Source organism: Berkeleyomyces rouxiae, assembly GCF_048999995.1.
Source record: "Berkeleyomyces rouxiae strain 22BRR77 chromosome Unknown BrBRR77_ptg000002l, whole genome shotgun sequence".
In the NCBI taxonomy this organism is placed as follows: domain Eukaryota; kingdom Fungi; phylum Ascomycota; class Sordariomycetes; order Microascales; family Ceratocystidaceae; genus Berkeleyomyces; species Berkeleyomyces rouxiae.
The window spans coordinates 2,853,123-2,867,017 of NW_027396492.1; the positions used below are offsets into that span (position 1 = coordinate 2,853,123).

Here is a 13,895-nt window from a genome sequence, read left to right on the forward strand (position 1 = left end):
CTGTCCGCCAGCTGGCAGCACGTGTCAACACAAAGCGGTTTTTCGTGTCGTCATGTTCTTAAGCTCTTCTTATCGTGCACCGAGCTGGTCGAAACTGACAACGCTGTTCAGCAGATGCCAGACGCAGTCTTGCTTATGTTGCATATCAACGGCGTAGCTTCTCTGGGTATCCAAAAGGCATCTAGGATACGCACAAACAACTATTGCCAGGTCCGAGCAGATCTTGTGCGCCCCTTTCAAAAGTCTTCACACCGCGGCTCACGCCGTTCCGATCTTCCTGCCATTGAACCCAAGCGCCATGTCCCGAGTGCTTTTTAAGCTGCCGATCGGCCTTTCCAGCCGTTGGACCGCCACAAAAGCCTGCAACGCACTGCCCTCGACAACCCAAGCCTTCTGCAGCCTGCGCATGCAGCCGCGTCTCGCCGCAACGAAGCTCAGCTCGAAATTGGCCCGGCCCCATGTCGCCCCCCGGCCCGGGGCCAATCTACACTCACACTTGCAGGCACCATTGCGTGTGCGCTTCAGCTCCTCGTCTACCTCAGACAAGATGCGCGAGGCTGCGCAAAAGGTCAAGCAAAAGGCAAGCCAGGGCAAGGAGCAAGCGCAGACACTGGGCCAGCGCCTGAAAACGCTGTCCAAGCAGTACGGATGGGTGGCACTCGGCGTGTATATGGGGCTCAGCGCGCTAGACTTCCCCTTCTGCTTTTTGTTGGTGCGTGTGGCAGGTCCTGAGCGCATAGGTATGTGTAGAACAACGTGATTGTTGGCCTCATCCTCGTCTATGTCTCTTGAAGGCATTTTAGATCGACAGACTCTAGAAAAAGCGGGAAATTCTGACACGGCACTGCAGGTCATTTGGAACACGTCGTCGTGTCTGCTGTGTCCAATGCTATCCCTGATTCAGTCAAGGGCCTTTACCACGACTGCAAAGCTAAGTTGCAGCAGAGCCGCGCAAGCCGGCCAGAAAACGGAGATGCTGAGGAGCCGAACAGCGCTGTTGATGCGGAACCAAAAGGCGCCAGTGAGTGTAGTAGACATTCGTTATCCTCGTTGTAGTATATTGCTGATTCACTTTTACTATTTAGGTCTTGGTACCCAACTGGCATTGGCGTATGCCATTCACAAAAGCCTGATCTTCATTCGTGTGCCTCTTACCGCCGCTGTTCTGCCCAAGGTGGTGCAGATTCTGCGTCGCTGGGGCTACAAGGTCGGTAGCAAGTCCGTGAAGGGTTGAGTTCCACTGTGAAAGCAGTGAGGAGAAAGAATGGGTAGAGGGAACTTTTCTGCCTGTCTCGCCGAAAGACTCCTGGGCTGATAATTAGACCGTCTTTGCGTGCTGTCGCCGAAAGAGACGGTCATGTACATTATATTACTGCGTGTATTATTACATGGCTCCATGTAACTTTACTTGGTCCATCAAGACAATGGCTTAACTGTTTGCACTTGTAGAAATTATGATGGCGAGCTCGGCGTATAACTTGACGAGGGCCTTTTTAGTTGTAGTGCACAGTGTATGAAAAGGACAGCCGATGTGTAGTCTCTGATATCATGTTAACCTTGGTTTCTTTCGTTTCTTATCCAGTTATTTCTCGAGGATGAGATTGCTTAATCTTTGGACCTTTCACTTGCACCTCTCCTCTCTCTTAGATACGGCGCTAACTTCTAGTCTGCAAGCTTCTCTGCTTCTACAGCCTCTATCGGCCCTAAAGATATTCATTCAATACCCGGATCAGCGTCTTCCGCTATGGTTGGCCTTGTAGTGTCTGCTCGCCGCCCTGTCAGCAACGGCGTTCAACATCGAAGATGTACTCACATAACCAGATCCGACCAACTCACAGTATGTCGTCTTATAGCATGAGCAACACTGAATCTTGTCGATGCTACAGATACTGGCGTGCTCAAAACAGCCCAGACTGCGGTACTTTTCAAGACTCTTGGAACGACCAAGGTGTGATCAGGCGTTCCTGAAAGTCTGGTTGTGTTTGTGAGCGCAATGAAACGCTCTTTAAACAAGAATAACACGGGGACAATGCCTGATAACAGGGCATCTACGACCATGGCAAAGGCAAAGTTAACATAAACTAGGGGATAGGTACCGTTGGAGCTGGACTTCTAATTAGACAAAGCTAGACCCTAAGCTTCATTTTAGACAGTAACAGCACTTGTTACTTCTTTCCAACCGTCCAATGGGAAGCCCGTTCGCCCCTAGGTGACGTCAAAATCCCGTGACTACTTGCGCTTTTCTCTTGAGCCGGGACGGTCTGGTAGCTTCCGCTTCCAGTCAGGTGGGGCCTAAAATCTCTAGCCGAGCCCAACTTTGGACGGGAACGGACACAGACGCCCCACTTTTATTTTACGCTTTTGAGTACAGGTCTTGAAGCATTGGAAAACAAGATGGTAGATTGAGGAGAATTTAGTTGTTGCGAGTCCAAACAGAGAAAGAGACTCTTGACGATAGCTGTGAGCGAGGAACCCTGTTTTTCTCTGGGCTTCGAGTATACTCACAAAAACACAAGCATAGCTCAGCATGGGCCTGGGCAGACAGGACGCGCTGATTGGCTCCCGCCGCCGCACTAACACAAGCGGGCATCATCTTTTCGTCTGATTCAGTCACCAAGCTCACCCAAGCTGAGCTGCTCGTAAGTACAAGTACAGACTTGTAGCTTAGCTACTGAAAGCGCAAGATGACGAAAAAAAAAGTTGTTTGCAGAGAGCGCTGACAGGTAGCGTAGCTCTGGCCGGCCAGCTCCCCACTTGTCAGTCATCATCCCACTCTAGAGTCGCCGGGGCTGTCCTGTCTCGCTGTTTCGTCTGTCGATTGGTTGCTGGCTAACCGCCTTGGGACACATACCCCTCCTGAGCCCAGCGGTTCATGCGGTTACTGTATCATAAACTTTCGGCGTCAAGGTGATCACTTTCGATTCCATGACGACATCGCTTGGGGTCTAGATCGATTTGCCTCCCGTCACTCTGTTCCATACGCTTCTGTTTAGCTTGCCTGCAGCTGACTCTCTAATGCCGCTCCCTGCTTGCTATAAAGAAGGTTGGGTTTCTTCTGATACACGAGCCAATTCACCATGGTGTTCCTCTTCCTTTCAACATCGACCTCACAGGCAACAACACTCGCCTTGACTCAATAGTGCTATACCTGCATTTCTTTTCCACGTCTTTAAACCCCAATACCTCTATTCGAACCGTTACCAGACCAGTCCGTCACCATGACTGTCCCTTCCTGGATCAACTTTGGCGCCCGTTGCTGGCAGCTGCTTTGGACACTGATCACCACGGCGCTGATTGGCAACGTCATTGCCAGCAACATCAATGGCAGCAGCACTGCCTCAACAACCCTCAACTACACCATGTGGTCACTATCTCTTTGCTGGGTAGCCTCACTGTACGGCCTGGCAGCCGCCTTCATCTCGTCTATTGCTGTGCCCATTGTGATGGTCGTCATTGACGGCCTGACTACGCTGTTCCTTTTCGTCGACGCCATTGTCGTCTCGGCGCGCATCAAGGCTGTCGACTGTTCGCGTCTGGTGCCCTCCAGGCTGCCCAGAAACTACATTGCCTGGGGTAGCAACAACAACGAGAAGCGCTGCCGTGAGATCCAGGCCTCAGCTGTCTTCTTGTGGTTCCTGTTCCTCAGTTTTGTGCTTACCCTTACCTTTGCTGTCATGGACATGAAGCGTCGTGGCATGAAGGGTAGCGGTGGCTCTGGTGGCCCTTCGATGACCCAGGTCCGCGGTTAAGGATCTCCCTTCTTCTCCCCTGGAGCCGTGCTGTTGCGTGATGCTATGGTACAGCTTTAAACAGGATAGATCTCAAGCTGGTCTTTTCCGGGTTTCTGAGTCCCCTGCTTATAATTACTTTTACAAAACGCCAGGATCTTACGTGCCATTTTTCCTCCTCCACATCTGGCTGGTTCTCTGTGCTCAAGACTGTGTTCCTGAGCATTGTTAGATGGTCAAATGCCCTAATGCCCAAACCGCCTTTTTCTAATACCCTTATCTGTTTTTGGATCTGCCGATTTGCCTTGGCTATTCTCGAGTGAGCTATACTTGATCCGTTGGAATTCTTCTCAGCTGCTCTTGTCTTAGCCGCTTGATTTGCTTGTCAAGAAATGGTCAGCTCAGATCCAAAACTGTTTTTGTCGAGGTTTTCCTTTCTCTCTGTTCCCCCTTATATTATATATGACCGCCGCCTGCTTAAAGAGTATGTGGTCATTGCTAATACAGGGCTTTTTGGTGGAAGGGGATATGTGCGCACTTGTAGAAACCAACATAATTCTTTAATGTCTTTTCTTCTTTGGGGTTTCTCTTGCTTGGTGTTAGTTATTTTTGTTTCTAGCCGGACCCTATACTGCCATCAAGTCACTTTTTTTGAAATACAAAATAATAGTTCAACCCGTACTTTGAATACATCACTAGCGGTGTATATGAGTAGGCAACACAGAATGTCCAAGATCTGTCAAAAGTCTGGCCCTATGTATAAAAGTAAGAAAGCCAAGGGTGGTCCACACGGATCTGGTGTGCTGGTTCCAGTGCTGTATATCCCGTCTTGCGGCACACAGATCTCACTGTGGGTTCCCTGTTTCACCGGCCACCTGCGTAACTATTAAATTGAAGCCTTGGGCGCCTTAGCTGGCCGTTTAGAGACCCATTGTATTTCGACGTTATGAAGCCACTCCATGTAGCGGGACCAGCCTGTAGTTGCATGTGGTTAGCCAACGGCTCTAGATTCAGGGACAAAGAAAGCTTACTGTAGATGGCAAACTTGCGACCGAGAAACTTGCCGATCCAAGGCACAATCACACAGCCCAAAAGCATTTGCATTTGTTCAAGATTCTGTTCCCATTCCTCTTGTGCTGCTTCCTCAGCCTCGATATCAAGAATCGAAGTGTCGTCAGACTCGGGGAGCGAATCCAGCTCATCTTTTTCCGAGAGCAGATCGTCCGGAAGTACAAAGGAGCTGTTGATGGACATTGTTGGGGGCGGGGATGTGCGAGCTCGGTCGGTCAACTGTTTGGCCCACACACAGAAAAGGGTGGTGTGAAACGGAGGGCCGCTACTTTTCGGTGTCGTCTACTCGGATCGGGGATGCGCTCGGAGCCCGGGGTATTGTCGTCGGAGGCGGAAGCAGAAGGTCGACAGGGCTTAGGCTCGGCGTGCAATACAACGCACGCAGACGGATCGCCGGTTTTGCTGATCTGGCTATGGCACAGGAGAAAGAGCGTCAATTTCTCGGCAGTTGGTTCCAAGTCGTGTAATACAAAGAAACTCCAGAGCCAATGCTTCGGTCTCGCGGGTTGTCTCCGGCGCCAATAGTTGGAGGGGAAGCTTGGTTGGCGAAGGTGAAGGTGAAGGCTTGGGCCCAATGCACCGCTGTGATTGGTGAGTGCTACGTCAAGGTGTGCCCCGCATTTCAGGTACATAATAGCGAAATACTGGTCTGGGCCTAGTCAGACACACGTGACGCTAAGACTGGCCTAACGAAGCCCATAATTGCGGAAGTGTGAGTCACGTCCGTCAAGCGAAGCAAGGTTGACACATGTAGCCCTCTGCTCACGACACTTCAGCGCAAGAAATAGAGAGAAAAAAGACAAGCATGGATGTGGAATACAGAACAGGGCATCACATCACGCCTGAAAAAAAAACGACTTCGCGGCAAAATTCACAGAGTGCCGGTCACTTGTTTTAAGCGCTATACGTATCGCTACCCTTTTTGCATGCAGTATTTACTTGGGCCTGTAACTAACCTAACTACCTGTCTTGTATGTCGTCACCCAGTGTAGGTGTAGTGGGCTGTGCAAGCTCCATTTTCGCCGTCTGTACAAGTAACCATCACCCAACCAAAAAACGCTACAATACAAATATCTTTTCTTGCCCCATAACTGCTTGGAACCTTTTCCACCTCCACCTCCGCCAAATCTGCATCTTCAGCACACATCTCAGCCCCTCGGCCTCTATACTTCCAGCGAACATGCCCGACTCCCAGGTACGTGTCCACTGAGGGAGCCCTGACAGAGGAGCCCTGATGCTGGCCAGTTTGTAGCCTGCTGGCCTTTCCTGGGGCTCCTTGGTTGCATCCTTTGTGCCGTTCTACCACTGCTTCCGCTTGCTGCCCTTGTGTGCCCCTCCAAAAGCCCCCCACCAAACCCCAGCCATAAACCCATTTTGCACTCACTCGACATCATCACTCTGCCAATCTGCCATAGAACCCACTGTCATCATCACACCTGCACCGCACCTCCCATTCGCATTCGCACCCCTCGCGACAAGCCTCAAAGGTGAATCAGTCTTGTTCTTCTTCCGTCCTCTGCTCCTCCATCGTCTCGCCACCTTGGGCCTGTCTAGCACCTGTGAAAAGTTTCTCTCATTTTTCGTGCTCCCAGTCTTCGCACTGGGTTTTTTTTCCCTGCATCTGGAATCATTGTCGAAACAAAACGCCAGCCCATTTTGCACATCCCGACGAAACCCCAAGCCCGCCCGCCCACCTCGCAATAAGGAGCCAAAACTCAAAAGTCACTGCTTGCTAACAGCCAGTCCCTCACCGCCCAGGAATCCTCCCCTTCAAAGTTTAAGAAATCCGTCTCCTTTACCAACGAGCAAACAGTTGTCGACGTCGACGGTTCAGTCACAATGACCACCTCTATTGACGAGAAGGCGACCACCGCCGAGTCCCACGCTCTCCGTACGCCGCCGGCCCCCCGTAACCCCCACTTTGCCATCCTCAATCTACATCATACTTGCCTCGTCCTAATTGCCAACTACTTTGCTAACCCCTTCAAGCCGAAACCACCGCCCCCGAAGTCCCTGCCGATGATGCTGCCGTCGACCTGTCCCTGATGAAGAAGAAGAAGAAGAAGAAGGCCCCCAAGGACGACGATGGCGAGACTCCTGCCGGCGAGGACGGTGCTGACCTGACCCTCCTCAAGAAGAAGAAGAAGAAGAAGGTTCCCAAGGAGGGTGATGATGATGACTTTACCGCCAAGCTCAAGGCCCTGGAGCTCGAGGGCAAGGAGACTGAGACTGCCGCTGCTGAGGAGGAGACTGGCGATATGGACCTGGGCACTGGTATCTGGGCGCACAACGAGACCAAGGCCCTGACCTACAACATGCTCCTGGAGCGTTTCTTCCACCAGCTGTCACAGAAAAACCCCGACCATGCCCTCAGCGGCTCCAAGAGCTACAAGATTCCTCCCCCGCAGTGCATGCGTGAAGGCAACAAGAAGACCATCTTTGCCAACATTGCCGAAATCTGCAAGCGCATGAAGCGTACCGACGAGCACGTCACGGCCTACTTGTTTGCTGAACTAGGTACCAGCGGTTCCGTCGACGGCAGCAGACGCCTAGTCATCAAGGGTCGTTTCCAACAGAAGCAGCTCGAGAACGTGCTGCGAAAGTACATTAGTAAGTCTTGCTCTTTATTTCTTTTTTTGACTTTCTGTTCCCCATACTAACCCCGCTGTCCTGCTAGTCGAGTACGTCACCTGCAAGACGTGCAAATCGCCCGATACCGAGCTTAACAAAGGAGAGAACCGTCTATCCTTTATCACCTGCAACTCGTGTGGCTCTAGACGCAGTGTTGCCGCCATCAAGATTGGTTTCTCGGCCCAGATCGGCCGCAGAAAGAAGACGGACGGTTAAGCAGTTTACATTTGCGCCCAGCAGTCGCATGTGTGAAAGAAAGAAGAAAAAAAAGCTGTGGAATTTCTTTTTGGGAGAGGGCGGCAAGAGAGAACGCAAAAACAAAAGAAGAAAGAGGTCACCCCTTTATATTTTTTTCACTTCTTTCATCAAGTTCGGTACTACTACTACATGATTTTTTTTGTCTTGTCCAGTTCTACATGCACCCCAATTTCTCTGTTGACGACGAAACAAATATTAGTGGGAGTGTTGAAGCCTCAAAAGTTTTTTCAGTGTAATTCACCCTCGCGATAATGGCGACTCGCAATTTTCTGGTCTGGTAGCCCTATTTAGTGCCATAATATGTTTTAATCTTGATGATTGTTGGAAAGAAGACAGGTCGTACAGGCTTTGTGTGTTTACATTTTGTGATACTGAGAATGGTTAGGGTGATGTCAACAGGGGATGTCATTGGGGTTACTATGGACAATAACCCTGGACCGCACGAAGATCAGCGTTTTGGTGAACAATGGAAGCCACCCACGTGAAAAGATGATTTGTGCTAACGGGATATTTGTGCTGACCTGCAAGTCGATTGGCGTGAGAGACATGAGGTACAAGTGCATATGTATGTACAAGTACACGTAGTTATAGGTGCAAATATTCGAGCAGATAATCAAGGTTTCTTGCTCTTATCTTCAAGACTAAACCAGCATTGTGTTTGCATGGGCTTTAATTGTCAACTAACTGGTCAACCGAGCTTATCAAAGTATCGATTGGCCTAGCTCCCGAACTTATCTGACAAGTGATCAACGGCAAGCTCCCTTTGACTACGCAAATTCCCTCACACATCTACTGAGCGGCGATCAGCGAAAATGGTGACCTCGTATCTACAGCCAGGCCAGGCAGACCTGCCGTCCAAGAAGGCAACGGCATCGTACTGGCACAGAGAACCGTCCCGGACGCTGCTCGGCCACCGCACAACCGAAATACTCCCGGGCACGGCCGACGTGGTGATTGTCGGAAGCGGCATTACTGGAGCGTTTGCAGCAAAGACTGCAAAGGAGGCGTGGGCGCGGGACTTGAGCGTCGTCATGCTGGAGGCCAGAGAGGCATGTTGGGGTGCCACGGGACGGGTGAGTGAGAAGAGAACAGGGAGGTCATCTATACCTGGGCATGCTTCAAAATTCACTATACTACGTCTACGAATACAAGTACGCATGTGGAGGGAACAAAAAGAGACTAACTAAGCTGCGATTTGCCTCACAGAACGGCGGCCACTGCCAGCCAAACACATACGCCTCGAAGCCTCACATTGCCGAGTTTGAGATGCGCACATTCGACTACTTGAAAGACATCGTCGAAGCGAACGCTATCCCGTGCCATTGGACCTCACTAACTGGCTGTCACGCACTCTTTACACAGAACTTGGTCGATCGCGCCGCGGCGAATCTGGAACACATCCGGCGCGCAGACCCCAAACTGGAGGATGCCGCAGCATTGATTACGCACAAACACAAAGATCCCGAGGCGGAGATGTCGCTCGGCGAGCTGCGTATTACAAGGGCATGTGGCGCCGTGGTGCAGCGGCGCGCGGCAAGCTTGTGGCCATACAAGTTGGTGTGCTGGGTGTTGGAAGACCTGCTCGCGCGCTTTACAGCCGAGTCGTTTGCACTGCACACGCTAACAGCAGTGGACTCTTTGCAGCGCTGCGGCAATGTGTGGTTGGTGCATACGAATCGTGGGGTGATGGCAGCGAAGCAGGTGCTCGTTGCGACCAACGCGTATACGTCTCGGATTCTGCCAGGTTTTGCGCGGATTATTGTGCCAGTGCGCGGGCAGGTGGCGGCGCTGGTGCCTAGGGCTGGCTGCGAGGAGAGAGTCGGGCGATTGCGCAACTCGTATGTGTTTCTGGGCGAGCCGGAGCCGGCGTCGGCGCCGGTGATGGACGACTACCTGGTTCAGGTGGCGGGGCCCGGGCGGGGAGAGTTTATCTTTGGCGGGGCTCGGGCTCTGGGGGTTGGCAGGGGCGTGGGTGTGTCAGCGGATGATGAGATTGACGCTGATGTAGCGGAGCATCTAGTCAGAGGGCTTCCGGGGGTCTTGGACATGATGGAGGGAGTAGAGAGCAACGGGCAGCAGGCAGAGAGAAAGACAGAGGGAGACAACAGCGCGGCGGCAAAGCCCAACGGGGTGCAGTTTTCGGCAACGCACGAGTGGACGGGCATCATGGGTTTCTCGGCAGATGGCCATCCGTGGGTGGGCAGGGTCCCGGAAAATGCGGGCGGCAGCGATGCAGGGCTCTGGATGTGTGCGGGTTACACAGGTCACGGCATGGCGGGGGCTGCTTTGGCGGCTAAGGCTGTCGTGGAATTAATGGGTGGCAGAGACGTGGGTGATGTCGACTTGCCGAGTGAGTATATGGCGTCTTCGGAGCGGTATGCGGCAGCGGCGGCGGCAGCGGCGGCGGCAGCGGTGGAAATGGTGGCGGAGGCAGACGGCGGCGGAGTCGGAGAGCAGGTGGGGCGGAGAGCAGGTGGGGCGGAGACCAGACAGAGGTGGACGGGTATTTGAATCAGTGCGAAACTAGACGAGTGGCCGACCAAGACAGACACAGATACAGGTATTAAATGTGCGTATGTATGTATGTACAGGTACGGGGTGTCTTTGTGCATGCGCATGGGTGCATCGCGCCGAGCAACGAGCGCCAAAGAAGCTTTGTGTATAAGCTGAGCCTGACTTGCATTTTTGGTTGATGAGAATGGCTGCTGCAGATTGCAGGTTGCGTTGCAGGTCGCTGTAAGTCAAGCCTAAAAGTACCTAGTCAGCTGCCCAACTGAATCTTGCTGGATGCAACTGTGCAGCATAGGGCCCAGCGCCGGGGCTGGCTTTTTGAGAGCGGCTTGATTGGACCAGACTGAGGTAGCGACAGTGCGCAGATGTGGGCCGCACCGTGTAGGAAGTGGGCTATGTCGGCGGACTTTTGGCCGATGCAGCAGCCAGCGATGAGCCATGCTACTGCAGCAATTGCCAGGCAAGCAAGGTGAGTAAAGCAGGCAAGTACCTGTACTTAGTTGTCCGCCCTGCCAGTCTACTGGGCCATCCAACCATTTCCACTGCCTTATTTCTTATTTTTCCCTTCTTTTTTTTTTGTTCTTTTTTTGGTTCGCGTCTGATTGTTTGGTCGCTGCTGCCATTCTCCAGGCACGGCAAAAAAAAAACGAGGCACATAAAAATTTCTCCTCCTCCATCTTTTGCTTCCAGAAGCCCAATCTCCCACCTCGCTTGAGTTTTGGGGCCTGTTGCTTGTGTTTCTGTCTTTTTTTTATTTTTTTTTGCTGCTCGAGGGAAGGCCGCAAGTCTCAAGTCGCTCCCGATCGACCGGGCTATCTTTATCTTGTAACTATCTGGATATCCTCACGCTGTTCAACCACTTTTGAGCCTCTGCCTGTGGCTACTCTTCCGCCGTGAGTTGTTGTCTGTCTGCCTGTCTGGTTTTATTTTTATTTATTTTTTTGGTCCATTGGTGCTGCAAGACTCTCGACACTCGCTTTTCCCCCGCCCAAAACAAACACCAATCAAAGCCCGCGAGGCTGGCCAACCGTCTGTAACTGGACACTGACGATGTTTCCCCAGAATAGGCCAAAAATATCAACCCTCTAAGCCCTGAGACCGGGTCCCCCAGCCCTTGCCTTCAACATCACGCATCGGGTCCGACCGCGACAATTAAAAAATCCGCCACGGTCGCCGTGTCCACCCGTCCCGTCCCGGCCTCGGCCTCACCGTCTGTCCAACCGAGTGACTACACCGCCCGTCCATCGGCCCGCAGCAACAGCAGGAATCACCCTCCCCGACTTGCTCCCCCCGCTGCCCTCCCACCGTGCCGGCCCTGGCTGTGTCTAGGATCCCGTCTCGATCCTGCGCTATGCCGTCGTCGCTCCAGGCAAAAGCCGCTGCCGCTGCCGCTGCTGTCGCCGACGTCCAAGATATGGCTCAGCCCCAGCCTCCCCACGCCCAAGGCCCGCCACAACAGCCACACACTACCCGTCCTTCGCCGTACATGGCTCCTGCCTCCACTTTTCCCACGCTTCCTATGGTCGATCACTCTGCCGCTGCTGTTATGGCCATGGCTCCCCTCGACACACCGCCCGCAGACCCCTCAGCCCGCTCTTTGATGTCCGACATGAATATCATCTCTGATCCGCCCATCAACCAGCAGATTATCGGCGCCATTCTTTCTCCTCAACAGCAGTCTCAGTCCACTGCCCCGCAAACACCCACCGTCCCCCTCCAAGTCTCCCAGTCAGCCACCGTGCCTGAGTCCATATTGGTGGCTTCTTCCAGTGCCCAGTTACCCCCAAACAGTCTCGAGAGTACGACCGATGGCTCGACGGACGAAAGCAGCAGCCCAGACTCGCCCGATCAAGGCGCCCTAGAGGGTGGCTCGCGGAATCCTCCCAGGGGCCAGCGTTCTGAGTTCACCCTCGAAAAGTTTGCCTCGGAGCTCATGGGCGAAAGACGCCGCCTGGAGGAGCTGTCGTCAGAGTGCCGTGCCGCCATTTGCGCTGCTATTGCCTCTGGCCAGACCAAGTCGGCCGTTGCTCGTGCCTTTGGCGTTACGCGTGCTACTGTCTACGGCACACTCGAACGCCGTGCTGAGTTCAACACTTTCAACTCGCGTGCTCGCACCGGCCGCCCCAAAAAGGTCACCGAAGAGATTGAGTCTTCCATCCGCAACCTGCGGGAAGCAGACCCCAAAGTCAAGTTCCGTGACGTCCGCGAGCGTTTGGGTCTGGACATCTCCGAGACCACCTTCAAACGCATCATCCGGAAGCTCAAAGCCGAAAAGCAGGAAGCACACAATGGTGCAGCCGCTGCTCTAGCGGCCGCTGCCGCTGCTGCTACAGCTGTTAACGTCTCGGCAAATGCCCAGAACCAAGCCTTAGTGGAACACCACCAAGCCCAAGTGCAAGCCCAGGCCCAGGCCCAGGCTCAGGCCCAAGCCCAGGCTCAAGCCCAGGCACATGTTCAGGCTCAGGTTGCTCATCATGCCCAAGCCCAGGCTCAAGCACAAGCTCAAGTACACGCACAAGTTCAAGCTCAAGTACAGGCGCAGGCTCAAGCCCAAGCCCAAGCCCAAGCCCAAGCCCAAGCCCAAGCCCAAGCCCAAGCCCAAGCCCAAGCCCAAGCCCAAGCCCAAGCCCAAGCCCAGGCACAAGCGCAAGCACATGTTCAGGCTCAAGTACAAGCACATGTACAAGCTCAAGCTCAGGCTCAAGCTCAAGCTCAGGCTCAAGCACAAGCCCATGTACAGGCTCAAGTACAGGCACAGTTGCATGTGCAGGCTCAGCTACAGCAACAAGCTCAACTTCAGCATGCCCAACATGCCCAGATACAACAGCAAGTCGCTGCTCACGCCCAGTTGCAGCAACATCAAGCACAAGCACAAGCACAAGCGCAAGCGCAGGCACAGGCTCAGGCACAAGCAGAAGCCCAGGTTCGGGCCCATCAACAACAGGTTGCCGCCACGGCTCCCACTGCCAACATGTCCACATCGGCTCTCGATCCGAGCCTTGTCGCCGTCACTATGCCCTCTCCGCAAATGGCCACTAGCATGGCCACGACCATGTCCATGGGTCCCGTCGGTCTGGTTGACCCCGCTCTCGGCGCACACAGCCACCACCTTGCCGTGACAGCCGCCGGTATGAACACCACCACGGGGCTACATCCAGGCATCAATATGATGGCCACGAACCAGATATCCATGCAGCCGCCGCCCCCACCGCCACAACTAACTTCACTACAGCAGATGTCTAGCGTCGACGAGTCGTTGCATAGCCAGGTTGTATAACATTGAACCGTGGATTCCAGCCCTTGGGATCGAGACAACAGACTGGTCCACTTCGTCGGCGGCTAGCCGTCTAGCTGCTACCCGGCACCCGAACGGCGGCTGGACGGTGATGGCAGGAAGCTACACAAAATACACATGCGCACACACACACACACACACACAAGACGCAGTCGAGCGAGGAAGCATTGTACACCCTGTCTTCCGTTGTCCATGTGAATCCACATACACCGTACAACAAACAAATACAAACTCACCTGTGCAAACGAAAACCAAAAAAACCAGAAACTCGGAAAAAGACTTCACGCACGCATGTACACATCTTTCATTTTTGCTAGCGAAAGCTCTCTGCCTCTCTCTCTTCTCTCCCCCCTTCATGACCTTGCCGCATATGCACACGCTTACATATATATACATACGCT

At 53.3% G+C, this 13,895-nt stretch overlaps 6 protein-coding genes across 6 annotated transcripts; 5 read left to right on the plus strand and 1 right to left on the minus strand.

Annotated features, from left to right (window-relative positions):
* Window positions 1-298: 298 nt before the first annotated feature.
* On the plus strand, window positions 299-1,234 carry BROUX77_002346 (uncharacterized protein; the record flags this gene model as incomplete). The annotated part of the gene is made up of 3 exons (XM_073746876.1): window positions 299-740; window positions 851-1,021; window positions 1,086-1,234. The coding sequence occupies 3 exons, from the start codon at window positions 299-301 to the stop codon at window positions 1,232-1,234; spliced, it is 762 nt and encodes a 253-aa protein (XP_073607428.1).
* A 1,984-nt stretch (window positions 1,235-3,218) lies between these two features.
* BROUX77_002347 (uncharacterized protein) lies at window positions 3,219-3,749 on the plus strand (the record flags this gene model as incomplete). Its single annotated transcript, XM_073746877.1, has 1 exon — window positions 3,219-3,749. The coding sequence occupies one exon, from the start codon at window positions 3,219-3,221 to the stop codon at window positions 3,747-3,749; it is 531 nt and encodes a 176-aa protein (XP_073607429.1).
* An 865-nt stretch (window positions 3,750-4,614) lies between these two features.
* Window positions 4,615-4,982, minus strand: BROUX77_002348 (uncharacterized protein; the record flags this gene model as incomplete). Its single annotated transcript, XM_073746879.1, has 2 exons — window positions 4,615-4,703; window positions 4,760-4,982. The coding sequence occupies 2 exons, from the start codon at window positions 4,980-4,982 to the stop codon at window positions 4,615-4,617; spliced, it is 312 nt and encodes a 103-aa protein (XP_073607430.1).
* Window positions 4,983-5,979: 997 nt separating this feature from the next.
* BROUX77_002349 (uncharacterized protein) lies at window positions 5,980-7,646 on the plus strand (the record flags this gene model as incomplete). Its single annotated transcript, XM_073746880.1, has 4 exons — window positions 5,980-5,994; window positions 6,558-6,690; window positions 6,789-7,409; window positions 7,477-7,646. The coding sequence occupies 4 exons, from the start codon at window positions 5,980-5,982 to the stop codon at window positions 7,644-7,646; spliced, it is 939 nt and encodes a 312-aa protein (XP_073607431.1).
* Window positions 7,647-8,500: 854 nt separating this feature from the next.
* On the plus strand, window positions 8,501-10,199 carry BROUX77_002350 (uncharacterized protein; the record flags this gene model as incomplete). Its single annotated transcript, XM_073746881.1, has 2 exons — window positions 8,501-8,761; window positions 8,895-10,199. The coding sequence occupies 2 exons, from the start codon at window positions 8,501-8,503 to the stop codon at window positions 10,197-10,199; spliced, it is 1,566 nt and encodes a 521-aa protein (XP_073607432.1).
* A 1,351-nt stretch (window positions 10,200-11,550) lies between these two features.
* BROUX77_002351 (uncharacterized protein) lies at window positions 11,551-13,476 on the plus strand (the record flags this gene model as incomplete). Its single annotated transcript, XM_073746882.1, has 1 exon — window positions 11,551-13,476. The coding sequence occupies one exon, from the start codon at window positions 11,551-11,553 to the stop codon at window positions 13,474-13,476; it is 1,926 nt and encodes a 641-aa protein (XP_073607433.1).
* Between the last annotated feature and the right edge of the window lie 419 nt (window positions 13,477-13,895).